General features: G+C 52.4%; 1 protein-coding gene and 1 long non-coding RNA gene across 3 annotated transcripts; one reads left to right on the top strand and one right to left on the bottom strand.

Annotated features, from left to right (window-relative positions):
- Positions 1-2,309: 2,309 nt before the first annotated feature.
- On the bottom strand, positions 2,310-4,851 carry LOC150003293 (uncharacterized). The gene is made up of 3 exons (XR_016512755.1): positions 4,385-4,851; positions 3,591-3,787; positions 2,310-2,937 (listed from the first exon to the last, which is right to left on the bottom strand). It is a non-coding gene; the product is annotated as an uncharacterized LOC150003293 (long non-coding RNA).
- CDC25B (cell division cycle 25B) lies at positions 4,295-13,378 on the top strand. 2 transcript variants are annotated; one of them, XM_090286091.1, is made up of 16 exons: positions 4,295-4,669; positions 5,525-5,634; positions 6,244-6,295; positions 8,116-8,157; positions 8,367-8,403; positions 8,641-8,784; positions 8,879-9,001; positions 9,188-9,316; positions 9,729-9,809; positions 9,926-10,102; positions 10,206-10,301; positions 10,834-10,896; positions 11,041-11,139; positions 11,322-11,455; positions 12,112-12,223; positions 12,382-13,378. In XM_090286091.1, exons 1-16 carry the CDS (start codon positions 4,467-4,469, stop codon positions 12,520-12,522), a joined length of 1,743 nt encoding a protein of 580 aa, XP_090142217.1. In that variant the 5' UTR covers positions 4,295-4,466; the 3' UTR covers positions 12,523-13,378. The 2 variants fall into 2 exon arrangements, with proteins under 2 accessions (XP_090142217.1, XP_090142218.1); XM_090286092.1 differs by lacking the exon at positions 5,525-5,634 and having other exon boundaries at positions 4,520-4,669.
- The last annotated feature ends 255 nt before the right edge of the window (positions 13,379-13,633 follow it).

The raw sequence follows: 13,633 nt of genomic DNA, 5'->3' as shown, positions 1-13,633 counted from the left end.
GAGGGAGAGAAATAGAAATGTGTGGTTGCTTCTCACGTGCTCCCAAATGGGAACCTGGCCTGCAACCCAAGCATGTTCCCTGACTGGAAATCGAACCAGCGACACTTGGTTTGCAGGCCGACGCTCAATCCACTGAGCCACAGCAGCCAGGGCTTGTTGCTTTTATTTTTGTTTTGTTTTTTAATTATATTTTATTGATTATGCTATTGCAGTTGTCCCAATTTTTCCCTCTTTGCCCTCCTCCACCCAGCACCCCCCACTCTTTCAGATAATCCCCACACCATTGCTCATGTCTATGTGTCATGCCTGTAAGTTCTTTGGCTACTCCACTTCCTATACTATATTTTACATCCCCATGGTCATTCTGTAACTACCTACATGTACTTCTTAATCCCCTCACCTCTTCATCCATTCCCCCATACCCCCTCCTATCTGGTAACCATCAAAATGCTCTCCGTATCCATGATTCTGGCTCTGTTCTTCTTGTTTTAGTTTTTTAGATTCATTTGTTGATAGGTATGTATTTATTGCCATTTTATTGTTCATACTTTGGATCTTCCTCTTTTTCTTAAATAAGTCCCTTTATAATTTCATATAGTAATGGTTTGGTGATGACAAACTCCTTTGTTATTTTTTCTTGTCTGGGAAGCTCTTTATCTGCCTTTCTATTCTAAATGACATCTTTGCTGGGTAGAGCAATCTTCGCTGTACTGTAGATCCCTGCTTTTCATGACTTTGAATATTTCTTGCCAATCTCCTCTAGCCTGCAAAGTTTATTTTGAGAAGTCAGCTGACAGTCTTATGGGAATTCCCCTGTAGGTAACTAACTGCTTTTCTCTTGCTGCTTTTAAGATGCTCTCTTTATCTTTAACCTTTGGTATTTTAATTATGACGTGTCTTGGAGTAGGCCTCTTTGCATACATCTTGTTTGGGATTCTTGTGTTTCCTGGACTTGCATGTCTATTTTCTTCACCAAATCATAGAAGTTTTCTTTCATTATTTTTAATAGGGCCACACTTAGCATAACATTTTGTAGCCAATGTTGTAAATATCTTTTCATATCAATAAGTATATCAGTGAGGTCCAAACTTCCTTTAGTCTAAGATCCCTTTCTTCAAAAGACCACTTTCCAAGAGCCCAATATGTAATTATTCAATAATCAACAATCACTTATTGAGCACCAGGCAGGCATCCCTACCCCCCAGTGTCTGTTCTCTTTAAAGGGTGCAGGCTATACACAGGTATTGCACCCTAACTGGCTGTTCCCATGTTGAAGGACACCCAGCTTACACTCCATGTTTCATTGTTATTAAAAATGACTCAATGAACATACATCTGTTTGTACTTTTATCATATCCTTAAGAGAAATCTCTAGAAGTGGAGTATTGGGTCAGAGGCCAACCTGGGGCTGGGGCCAATTTGAAGTGTTGGGACAAGGGTGGAGAGGTAAATGACATGGTCCCTGCTCTTCAATAGCTCAATCAGCTTGAGGAAATGAGACTGACAAAAGGGAAAAGAGAGTTCAATGAATAAAGTCCATTCCTTCCAGCAGTTCCTCTTCAGGAGTTCATTCAACGCATAGCTTCTGCATCATTGAAAAACTAATAACCTAAATTTTTAGCATTAGGGAATTCAGTAAATATATACCATTATGGTACTAATGTGGATCTATGTTCAAGAAAAATAGAGAAAGCAAGGTATAAAATAATGTTTCATATACTGTTTGTATATTTATAAAACTATGGAAACACATATACTTGTAAATGTATAGACTTGCCCTGTTCACTATTGTAGCCACTAATTCCATATGTGGCTATTGAACACTGTAAATGTGGCAAGTCCAAGTTGAGATGTGCTGTGAGTGTAAAATGTACAGTGGACTTTGAAAAATTGGTACCAGAAAAAAGTATGTAAATATACATTGCTAATAATATGTTGAAATGATATTTTGAATGCATTAGGTTAAATAAAATCATGCATTTTTAGTGTTTCTTTTAATTTTTTTAATGTGGCTGCTAAAAATTTTAAATTACATATGTGGCTCATATTTGTGCCTTGCATTATGTTTTTATTGGCTTGGACTATTATAGATGATGCAACAAATTTATAATAGTGGCTGCCTCTGGGGAGGGGTCCTGAAGGTTTGTGTGGAGTGGGAGACTGAATTTTCACTACCTTTTTGTGCCTTTTGAATTTTCTCCTTTGTCTGAGTTTTGGTACCATGTACCAATTTTTAAAACCATTGCACATGTCAGTCCCCCCCCCAAAAAAATAGCAAAAAATTAGTCCCACATAAAAAGATGCTCTTTGGGAATAGACTTGGAGAAGCAGAAGAATTTTACAAGCATGTGTTAATTTTTTGTCCTACTGCCAATACTCCAGGGTCACACCAGACCCCTTACCTGAGCCCTGTGCTTGATGTATACAGTCTGGTGCCAGGTCATTCATTCCTTTCCATGGGAAGACAGAGCCTTCTGCCCAGAAATGTCATTGGATGGGTGGAATCGATCCTCTTACTATGATGTTTGCAATTCTTTAAGCTTATTATTTTTGACAAGACTTTTTTTAATTGAACACAATTGATAATCTAATTGACAAAAGGAGATTCAGGAAGAAGCACAGAGCTGTGTGGGATGCTCTCAAACGATCCCTCTGTGGTACTGGCTCCTCTTCACTGGCCCAGAGATGACTGTAGGATTTTAAGGGATTGGACTATAACTGCCTTCTCCCCCACCACCACCTCTGCACACCCTATAAAAGCATTTGTGGGGTAACCCCTGCTAAGCTGATTTGCAAGTGCAACCCTCATGGGCAGTTTTATTTCTGGTCTTCTCCGTGGGAAGCCTCTCAGGGCAGTCACAGCCCTGAATCTTGGAGGTCCAGCGCTGGATCTTGACCTCAAACTTCAGCCCTCCTGCCCAGCACACAGCATAGGTCCTGGCACAGTACAGGAGCCGGACAAAATGTTGAGAAAGGAAAAGTCACGATCCCCACCCAGGTCATCCCTCTGAGGTGGCACTGGGGTCTTCCCATCCCCTCCCTCTACACGTCTGTCCTCTGGCCAGCCCAAACCCCGACCGACAGGTCCTCCGTTTTGAAGACATGGTCCGATGGTTGGAGCTACACGGGAAGGGGCGCAAGGCTGAAGCTCCTGCCTTCCCCAGCTGTGCCCCTCCCAGAAGGAGACCACTTCTTCCCCGCGAAAACGGATGCAAAAGCTGCTTGCTTACTGCCCACGCGATTTTGGGTACAGCCTTCCAGCCTCCTTCCTGAACAGCGGGCTCGATGGAAGGTGATTAAATAATTAGAAGGAGCTCAGTTTAATCTAGTGACAAATTCAGCCTCTCAGATCATCAAAGAAACGCCAATTAAACAATGTGTTGCCCATTGGCACCACATTAGCCAAACTGTCAATGGGCAGGAGGTACCTCCATAACCGGATTTTGAGGTCACCCACACCCTCCTCGGCCCTCACCGCCAAAGCCCAATGGCTAGGCCAACCATTAGAGCCTCCTCTGGCGCAACCGGAGAAAACTGGACCCCTTGGTGTCACATCTAACCTGGGGCCCCCAGAAGCATCCATCACTTACCCACTGGCTCCCACCGCGGGTTCCCTTCCTGCGCTGGGGAGTTAGCTTTCGGGCCCCTTGTCGTGGGGGCAGGGACGCTGCACAAGCAGAGGTGCCTGGAGAGAATCTCGGCTCTGCCACTTGCCAAACTGTGTGACCTTGAACTAGTTAATGAACTTCTCCACGTCTCAACGTCCCCTTCTGTAAAGTGGTGAACACTGCAGAGTGCAACAGAGTTTGACAAACGCCTGCAGGGGTGTTTCTCACAGTGTCTACTCGTGCTTGTAATCGATACTAAACCGCGGGAGTCCCTCTTGAGTCCCCCTAGGGGTTGTTGTTTCCCTTGAGGCCTCTCCGCTGGAGGTGTGTAAGTCCAAACCACAACCCGAGAAGCAGAATTTGGGGAGCCAGCATTCTTGGGCCCTGCCTTGGGGTAGGGGGCGGGAGAAACCCCAACTCCTTGGCTTCCCCCAAGGCCTGGAATGGGCGGGGCCAGGCTGGTCTAGCCGGGGGCGGGGCGCGCTGGGTGAAAGGGGCTGAGACTAAACCACGCTGGCCCTTCCCTCGGTCCCGCCCTCCTCTGAACCCGCGCCTCCATTGGTGGCGTCCGGCGGCGCGGCCGCTGTTATTTTTCGAATATATAAGGAGGTAGAGGTGGCAGCTGCTGCAAGAGGCTTCCCGGACTAGTGGCTAGTTCCCACGTCCCTCCACCCCTCCCCACCCTCCCTGCTTCCCTCTACTCCCTCGCCTCCCTCGCTCCGGCCCCGTTGCTCTTCCTCCCTTACCCCCACCTCCACCCCGGGCCCGCTCCCCACCTGGTCCTGTCTAGCTGTGCCCAGTGGCTGTGGGTCTCCCGGCGCCGGGCCGTCCGGCCAGCCTCTGCGGGTCTCCGCCACGATGGAGCTGCCCCAGCCGGACCCCGCCGCGCCGAGCTCTGCTCTCAGTCCGGCGGGCGAGTGCGGTGGCGCCGAGCGTCCGAGCCACCTTCCGGGCCTCCGGGTTGGAGCTCATGGCCTCCTGGGGTCCCCGGAGCGCGCGGTCACTTCCTCGCCGGTCGCCACCCTCACCCAGACTATGCACGACCTCGCCGGGCTCGGCAGGTAGGGCACCCCAAGGAGGCCGGGTGTGGGTTGTGAGGTCGGCACGAGGGTGTTGGGCCCGGGCCTCCCGGGGAACCTGGCACGGGATCCGAGTCCGAGAGGCAGTGTGGGGAGGCGTCCCGGGCAGAGCCTGCTTTGGGAACCGAAGACAAGGGCGGTGAGGCCAGGACTGTGCTGCTCACGCTCTCCAGGTGACCTGCCCTTGGACAGCACAAGACTCTAAAGACCCTCTTTTTCCCTTCCTCCTCCTTCCTCAGCGTGCCTCCACCATGCTGCCTCCCTAATTTCTGTCCAAATCGCCACCCAGACAGGGGGTCGTGAGCCTGGAGGGGGAATTTGAGGGTGGCAGAGCATTCCAGTTCTCCTATGTCCATTGCCCCTTCTCCCTCTACCCCTAGTTCTCTCCTGGGCTTGGTCCTACTCCCTGAGCTAGTCTGCGGGGTCCAGGCTGGTTTGTCTTCCGGAGAAAGGAAACCTAAGTCTTGGCACTTCCTCCAGGAAGGCTTGTGGATGGGTAGGAGCCTAAAGGCTTTCTAGGGCTGTTCAGCTGCCCCACCATCTCTCAGGATGATCCCCAGCCCACCTCCTTCCTTTTTTTCTTGGGCTCACCTTCCCCTGTACCCAGGAGGATCTTTCTTAAACCAATCAACAAAGAGAAGACACTTAGGGTCTCTGTAGAAGGAGCCTGCCTTGGCCTGAGAAAAGGGCAGGTTTTCCATGTCATCACCTCCCTTGGGGCAGTGCAGAAGCTGGATGGGCCCTTCAGAAGTGGGTGACTGGTGGGAACACGGGCCAGCCAGCCCTTGAACCCCACATTTACTTTTCTGCTTCCCTGGGTCCCTGCTCCCTTCCCAGGGAGATCCCAAAGAGTCAGGTAGGCAGCCTGCTCACATGCCTATCCCTGTCCCCGCGGCGAGCGTCTGCATCCTCCCTGTCGTCTGAGTCCTCTGAATCTTCTGATGCAGGTGAGGCCCAGGGGTGCCAGGGGAGTTTGGGGGGCTGCCTGAGCCTCCTCATTTCCTTGCCAATCAGACTAACATCCTTCCAACAACCTGGGGACCTGAGAAGCCTCCCCCTGCACACCTCTGGTGGGGCTCACCACATCCAGCCCAGAATGACAGAGCTGCTGCTTGGGTGGGGCCCTCTGCAGGCGATGAGATCTCACCTATCTAAAACCAAAGCCCCGGAACCACAGCCTCACCTGGGAGACATTAGGGTTAGAAGCTGGTTATTTCATCTCACTTGCCCGTCAGCTATAATATTTTCTTTTTAAAAAAGCTGTTATCTCTTCCAGAACAAATTATCTCAAGCCAGTTCAAGAAAAATGCTTAGCAGAGTTTTGCTCTAAAAACCATGTAGAGGTGCTTCCATAGTAAATGGGAAGTGGAGCCCTGGGCAGTTGGGGGTTAGTGTCAGCCCTTGGGGTCCATGGGTGGATTTTTCTTCATTTTGAATGTGTCAAGATCGGAAATAGAAACAGGTTGTTTTTCCCTTTTCTGCATAGGGTTGGAACATGGTGGGGAAAAGAGTGCAGAAATGGCACTACTTTTAAACCAAATGCTCTATCCCCTCAGGTCTCGGCATGGATTGTCCCAGCCCCATGGACCCCCAGATGGCGGAGCAGACGTGAGTAGAGAAGAGGGATTCCCTACTACTAAGGAGCTGGCATCTGCCTTTGGGAATCCCAGCTCTAGCATGAACTCACTGGGGAAGCCTGGGAGAGTGGACAGATTTCTCTGGATTCACATATCAGGGAACTAATTGACCTTAAGTTATGGGATTCTGCTTCCTGTCTCAGAGAATGGTCTGCCCTCACAGGAGCAGCTGAGAGTGGGCTCAGGGCCAGGGTGGTGGGGACAGTGGCCTCTGGGAGCAGCAGATACTTGATGCCAGCTAGTCCTTGTGAGAATATAGGCCTGGTATGTGTTGTTTTCCTTTCTGCCTATACACATTTTGGTGTGTGTGTGTGTGTGTGTGTGTGTGTGTGTGAAATATCACCCTTTTAAAATATGGTCCAACTAATCCAAAACTTTTATCATTGTAGGCCAAACAAAACAGTTGCTGCAGGCTGGTTTAGCCCTTGGCCATCCTATCAGCAACCTCTGGCTTTAGTGACACTTGACCCTCCATTCCTGGACCAGGCCCTCTGTGAGAAGGACTGGAGAGGGAGCTTATGGGCTCTGCTCAGGGTTGTGGGGTAGGAGTAGTACCTTCCAGAGCACAGCTGTTCCCATCCAGCTGTTCGAGCCAAAGCAGGGAAGGCAGCTGCCAGGCATTAGTGTGAGAACAGCTGGGCCCCACCCCCCCAGCCTGGGCTGGGGCACTATGGCTTTGGGTTTAGGGCAGTGGCTGTCTTTCCTCCCACTGCCTTTGATCAGATTGGGCTGGGCTGCAGGGTGTGTTCACAAACAGGAAATGGGGAGAGAATTGGGTAGAGAGACCACAGGTTAGGTTTTGGTGGCAACACAGAGCTGTCCCTGCTTTGCTCCCAGGGCCCAGGTGCAGATTGGAAACGAAGCCAATGAAATCGGTCAGTCCTGATGCCAGGCTAGCTGGGCACAGCCACCCCATACATATACCTTGGGGCCAACCCCTTGACATTTTGCCCCCAACCCCCCTGCACCTGCTTTGACTGTTACACAGTTTCTCAGAAAGAAACTCATGTGTCTGTGAGTGTGTATGTGTGTGTGTGTGTGTGTACATGCATAGATGCACAAAGCCTCGCATGGCAGGTGGTCTCTGGTAACATAGCTAGGGGGGTAGGGCCTACCTACAGAAGCTTGTGCTCCAGCCTCAAAAGGAACATCTGTTGGAATTCCTTGCCTGCTGGTCTCTCCAAAGGCAAGAGGAGGGGGTGGGACAGAGGCTGGGTCCTGAAAAATTCCATAGGAGGGAGAAGAAGATGTGACCTTACACATTTGTCACTAGGAGGTCTGGCATGGCAGTCTGTAGCTGATCCTGGGGCACACTAAACCATGTCCCTGTCCTGGAGGGAGCCAGGACAGCCCCACACAAGAGGAGGGAAGCCCAGCCTTGCTGGCATCCAACCCCTGGAGACACCCACATTGTTGGCCAAAGCCTGTCATTAGGGGATGGATGAATGCCTTTCCTGGTGGCCAAATGGCCTCCATGAGGTGATTTGCATACAGGTGGAAGGCCTGTGGGCAGGCTGGCGTGAACGTTGTCTGGGTAACGCTCAGCCACCCTTGACCTACCCCACCTGTTCTCATTTACTGCCATTCTCTGGACCCTCTTCCATTCAGGGCTGCCTCTTATCTTCCCCCTCCCCAATACCTGGGTCCCCAGATGCTTGACATTCTTCCTACTTCCTCTTTCCACTGGCCCCAGCCCTAGTCCCCAGGACTTGTGGACTGGGGACCTGATGCTGGTGGTGGGTGATGGGCTGTCTTGGGAGGTGGGCTGCATGGGACTCTTCTTTCTCCTAGGTTTGAACAGACCATCCAGGCAGCTAGCCGGTTTATTCGAAAGTAAGTGCTCAGCCTTCTTGCAGGCTCTGGTGGTCTACCTACCACAGGCTACCTCTGTCCCCCTCACCCCATTGACATGGGTTGGGTGCTCTCTCCCAGACCCTTCCATGGGGGGCAGTGCACAGGGTTCTGGTGGAGGGGTATCCTGCGTGCTCTCCATTATGGTCTTGGACTCTCCAGCCCTGACATGTCCCTGATTCCTTCTGCAGCAAGCAGCTCACCATCCGACGCTTCCAGTCCTTGCCGGTGAGGGCTCTCTGAGGTCTGACAGGAGGCTCTGGCACACTGGCCAGAACTGGGGAAGGGCAGGAGGGTTCTGGGGCTCGACTCCTAGAGGGTACATTTGGTCTGGCTCTGAGAGATGGGGTTTGGGAGATGGATGAGCGAGCAGGTGGATTCAGGGGAGGGATGGGAGAAGGTAGGGCCTGGGCTGGTGCCAGAGACATGTAACCTTCAGCACCTGCTGCCCTCCTGGCTCCCTAGGTGAGGCTTCTGGGCCATAGCCCTGTGCTCCGGAACATCACCAACTCTCAAGCACCTGGCAGCTGGAAGAAGAATGAGGCGCGTGGCCAACCTGCCCACAGCTCTGGGGAGGACAAAGAGAATGTGCGCTTCCAGCAGGCCAGAGTAGAAACACTTTGGGGAGAGCAGAGGGTGGGCTGGGATGGTTCTCTGGCATTTGATGATGCCCACCCACTCCCTGTCCCCATCTTGCCCATAGGATGGATTTGTCTTCAAGATGCCACAGATGCCCACACATCCCAGCCATGCCCATGCTCTGGCTGAGTGGACCAGTCGCAGAGAAGCCTTCGCCCAGAGGCCAAGTTCAGCCCCCAACCTGATGGTACCTCAGGAGAGCCGACTTGCAGGGCAGGCGTGTACACAGGGCGGGTGTCCCCATAGGCAGCCTGGCGTTGGGAGGGTGATTCTGAGCCCGAGGTGGGGGAACCTTTTCTCAGAAGTATAGGGGTGAGTACTGCCTCAGGTCCCCACCCCTGAGTAGCCTGTGTCTGTCCATTGCCCACACAAGTGTCTCACCCCTGAGCGGAAGATGGAGGTAGAGGAGCTGAGTCCCATGGCCCAGTGCTTCTCCCTGACCCCCACTTTGTCTCCTGATGAAGACGATGGGTTTGTGGACATCCTGGAGAATGACTTAAAGGTAAGCAGCCTTGCTCCATCAGGCACCCTACATCTCCCTCCCTGGGATCTCCCAAAGAGCAGAGCTCTGAGCTCCTGCAGCAAGACTATGTATGACCTTATTCCAATGTCAGAAGAAGAATTGCGGGTAACTGAGTCACAGCTTGACCTCTGGCCGGTCAGAGAAGAGCAGGTGGCTGGTGCTGCAGTGAGGGCAGGATGGGCAGGACAGAGGGCAGGCTCTCCTTCATGGCTATGCTTCTCATGGCCCTGTTCAAGCCCCGGCAGTGAGGGGCCCCTGCCATCTCCTGGCTCTGGGGCCTGCCCTGTGTGGAGGGGCTGGGAGAACAGAGAAGGCTGCGCTGGAGGACTGTGGCCTGAGGGGTCTGCCCGGTGCCTGGGGTGTGACCTTATCTTTGTTGATTTGGCCTCAGGATGATGATTCAGTCCCCCCAGGCATGGAGAGCCTCATTAGTGCCCCACTGGTCAAGACTTCGGAAAAGGAAGAGGAGCAGGTGAGCTTCTGGTGTAGACCCCTGAGAACCTGGAGAGGAGGGGCCCTACCCTCCAGGTGGGATTGGCGGGGAGCAGGAGCTCAGCACTCTGATTCCCAACCTACCACCCTTGCCAGGACCTCGTCATGTACAGCAAGTGCCAGCGGCTCTTCCGCTCTCCATCCATGCCCTGCAGTGTGATCCGGCCCATCCTCAAGAGGCTGGAGCGGCCCCAGGACAAGGACCTGCCCATACAGAACAAACGGAGGAGAAGTGTGACCCCTCTGGAGGAACAGTGGGAGGCTGAGGAGCCTGTGAGTGCCCTTCTCAGCCAGCATGCAGGCAAGGGGGGGTACCAGCCAGATCAGGCACAGAGAGATAGCCTCCCCCCAACCCTGGCTGCCATCTGTCTCACAGAAAGCCCGTGTCCTCCGCTCCAAGTCCTTGTGTCATGACGAGATTGAGAACATCCTGGACAGTGACCATCGTGAACTGATTGGGGATTATTCCAAGGTACCAGCTGGCGAGACCCTCACATTCCACCCCTTACTGACTGTTCCCCATGCCCAGCAGCTGCTTCAGTGCTGCCCTCTCTCCCCAGAGGCTCCTTTGCTTTGTCCTTTGCATTTTATTATCCTTTACACTCACCTAGACTCATCTCTTTGGCTCTCCTTGGTCTCCTGACTCTACCTCATGTATGTCCAGGCATCAGTGATATCTCCACCTTGGAAAACATTTCTAAACTAATGTCTAGCTTGATCCCCCTCAAGCCTCATCCCCAGGATTGGCAGAGCTGTGGGTAGGAGGCAGGAGTCCAGAGTCCATCGCTTCTGCTCCCCTTCATTTACCCTTGGAAGGTTGTTCCCAGGGTATCAGATCCAAGAGGTGCCTCTCAGTTGCTATGGGAATCAGAGCTGAATCGAAGGTCAAATCAGGTGTAGCCTCTGGGCTTGGGAAAGAAACTCCATCCTTTTCATGCTCCTCTTAACCATTTCACTTTGTTCCTCCTCTCTTTCTCAATGTATCCCTCCCCTCTTCCCTTCAGGCCTTCCTCCTACAAACGGTGGACGGAAAGCACCAAGACCTCAAGTATATCTCACCAGAAACGGTACATGCAGATTAGCCTTCCCTGGGAATAGGCTGCAAGCACTGGGGAGTGGAGGGGAGGGGAAGGGAGGAGAGGGGAGGGCTAGGGGTCAGCCCCTGCCTGCCAACCTGACCTGCTGGGACCTACTTCTGTGGCTTCCTACAGATGGTGGCCCTGCTGATGGGCAAATTCAACAATATCGTGGAGCGGTTTGTGGTTGTGGACTGCAGATACCCTTATGAGTATGAAGGCGGGCACATCAAGGTGAGATGATGACAAGGTGCTAAAACCCACCAGTTCTGTCCTTCCTCTGTGAGAGCTGTCTTGTGGGGAAGGGTCTGCCCAGCAAGAGGTGGGGTCATCCATTTGAAATACGGGAACTGCAGAGGGGAGGGGTCTGCCACCCAGGCCCAGGGCTATGACCTGACTTCTAGTCACTCTGGCAGAGTGCCGTCAACCTGCCCCTGGAACAGGATGCTGAGATCTTCCTGCTTCAGAGCCCCATCACACCTCATGGCCTGGACAAGAGAATTATCCTCATTTTCCACTGTGAATTCTCATCTGAGCGTGGGCCCCGCATGTGAGTCTCAGCTCCTCCCAAGCTAGTGGGTGCTGGAGCCGTCCTATGGCCAAGAGCCTTGAGCCCAGCTTCTCCTTGGCCTGGGCCTCTTGTCTCATCTGATCACCTGGAGTAGACCTCACCCCTGCTTCCTTGTGCATGGCACCCTCTTCCTGTCTCCCTCTGACTGTCCTTCCCATCAGGCCTCACCCTCCATCCATTACCACCACCCCGACAAAATCTGGTTCCAAGCCTTCAGCAGTGTTCTTAGAATCTAAGGGCCCTTTCCCAGTCCTCAGTGACAATGACCCTTCTAGTGTTCAAATGTCCTTTCCTCACCTCATGCCGTCACCAAGTCTTGTCCAGACCTCTTGGATGTATCTCTTGAATTTTGTCAACTTCTCTTTGTTCTGCTTCCCCTTTCCAGGTCCAGGCCATATGTTAATAAAAAAGATTCTGCAACTGCCTTCTAGAAACAGAGAGGCCCCCTTGATTTTCCTCCTTCCTTCCATCTCCCCAGCCTCATCTGTACCCAGTAGCCAGACTGATCAAAGAGTGCCTGCACTCAAGCCTCCTTGGTTCTCCAAGGCCCACAAAGAAGTGGGTGTGGGGAACAGGTTCCCTGATGTCCATCTCGTTGCACGCGCAGCTCTCATCCCCATACCCGTTGGTCCCAGGTGCCGTTACATCAGGGAACGAGATCGGGCCATCAATGTCTACCCCAGCCTCTATTATCCTGAGATGTACATCCTCAAAGGCGGCTACAAGGAGTTCTTCCCACAGCACCCGGTACCATGGGCAGGGGTGGCCACAGCCTCCATGGGAGGGTTAGACTGCAGGGACAGGGCTTGGCCAGACATCACCCTGAGAGAAGGAAAGGAAGGCTGCTCCCCCTCCTGAAGTTATTCATTTCCCTATATTGATTGACCCCTCCCATCCTGCTCTAGACCTTCTGTGAGCCCCAGGACTATCGACCCATGAACCATGAGGCCTTCAAGGACAAGCTGAAGACCTTTCGCCTCAAGACGCGCAGCTGGATTGGGGAGCGGAGTCGGAGGGAGCTCTGCAGCCGCTTGCAGGACCAGTGAAAGGCCAGCCACGGACTCACCTTCCTTCATTGTCTCGGGTAGCCTGAGCACCAGCCACCCAGGGCCCTGTAGGGCTGAGGGTCTGCTGGAGGCCCCAGGCACTGTCCAGGGAAAGACCGTGAGGGTGTCCTGTCCATCTGCCCCTAGCCCCGGTCCCCTTGCCTCACTCCAACCATACTCCATATCCTGGTGCCACCTCCCTACCGACACCCCGGTGCCTGGAAGAACCCAGCCTGTTGACTTAGTGAAATTGGATTAAGTCCAGCTCAAAGGAAGTATTTTATGTCCAGCAGCAGTTTTTTGCTTTTTTTCCTTCCTTGTTGGGGTTAACCCTTTGTCTTCCTGTGTCCAGAAAAGGCCCCATTTTTCTAGGGGCTTTGTTTGTATATATGAGGCTGGGGGAAAGCTATAGTCCCGAGGATGGGCCAGAGCCACACTCCTCCCTGCCTTGGGAGTCAGCACTGGGCCCTGGCCCTCACCACACTCCTAAGTATATCTATGTATCCCCCTTTCTCAGTCCCTCTTTCCTGTCCCTCCTTATGTACACCTGCAGCACAAACATAAGCTCTTACTCTTTCTGTTTCAGTGTTACCTGCATGCTTGATTTGTCGGTCTCATTTTTTTGCCCATCTCAGGACATTCACAGGTAGTCAGGCAGTCACCCTAAGAGAAGAAGGGAGGGCTGCCCCCACCCAAAGTTGCCCATTAGGCTCCCGCTGTCCAGTTGGTGTTAGAAACTCAAACCTTAATTACCCACTTGGCCTGTCTTCTGTTGTCTCAGAAAGGGATCTTATTATACTCTGGGACCGCTGGGCAAGGGCTAAGGCCTGCATCCTTAACCTCACTGGAATCCCAGCCCCAACTGTTGTGAGCCCTGGCACCTGACTTGTCAGAACTTACTGCTGTTTGTCGCAGATGGATGAACAGATGGATAGCCGTAGGTGCATAATGCCTTGCACCTACAAACTGCTGAGCAGGATCATTTCAGTGAGCATGACAGGTTGTGGCCGAAGTATGTGTGTGTCTGTCTGTCTGGACAAAATGTTTGGAAATACTGAAGAGGAAATGTCATGGAAGCAGCTAAACCAAGGACAAAGCCACCTCTGACTTA

The sequence above is a fragment of the Furipterus horrens genome, unplaced genomic scaffold (genome assembly GCF_987537825.1).
Source record: "Furipterus horrens unplaced genomic scaffold, mFurHor1.1.pri manual_scaffold_8, whole genome shotgun sequence".
Taxonomy (NCBI): Eukaryota; Metazoa; Chordata; class Mammalia; order Chiroptera; family Furipteridae; genus Furipterus; species Furipterus horrens.
This window is presented reverse-complemented; position numbering and strand designations above follow the sequence as displayed.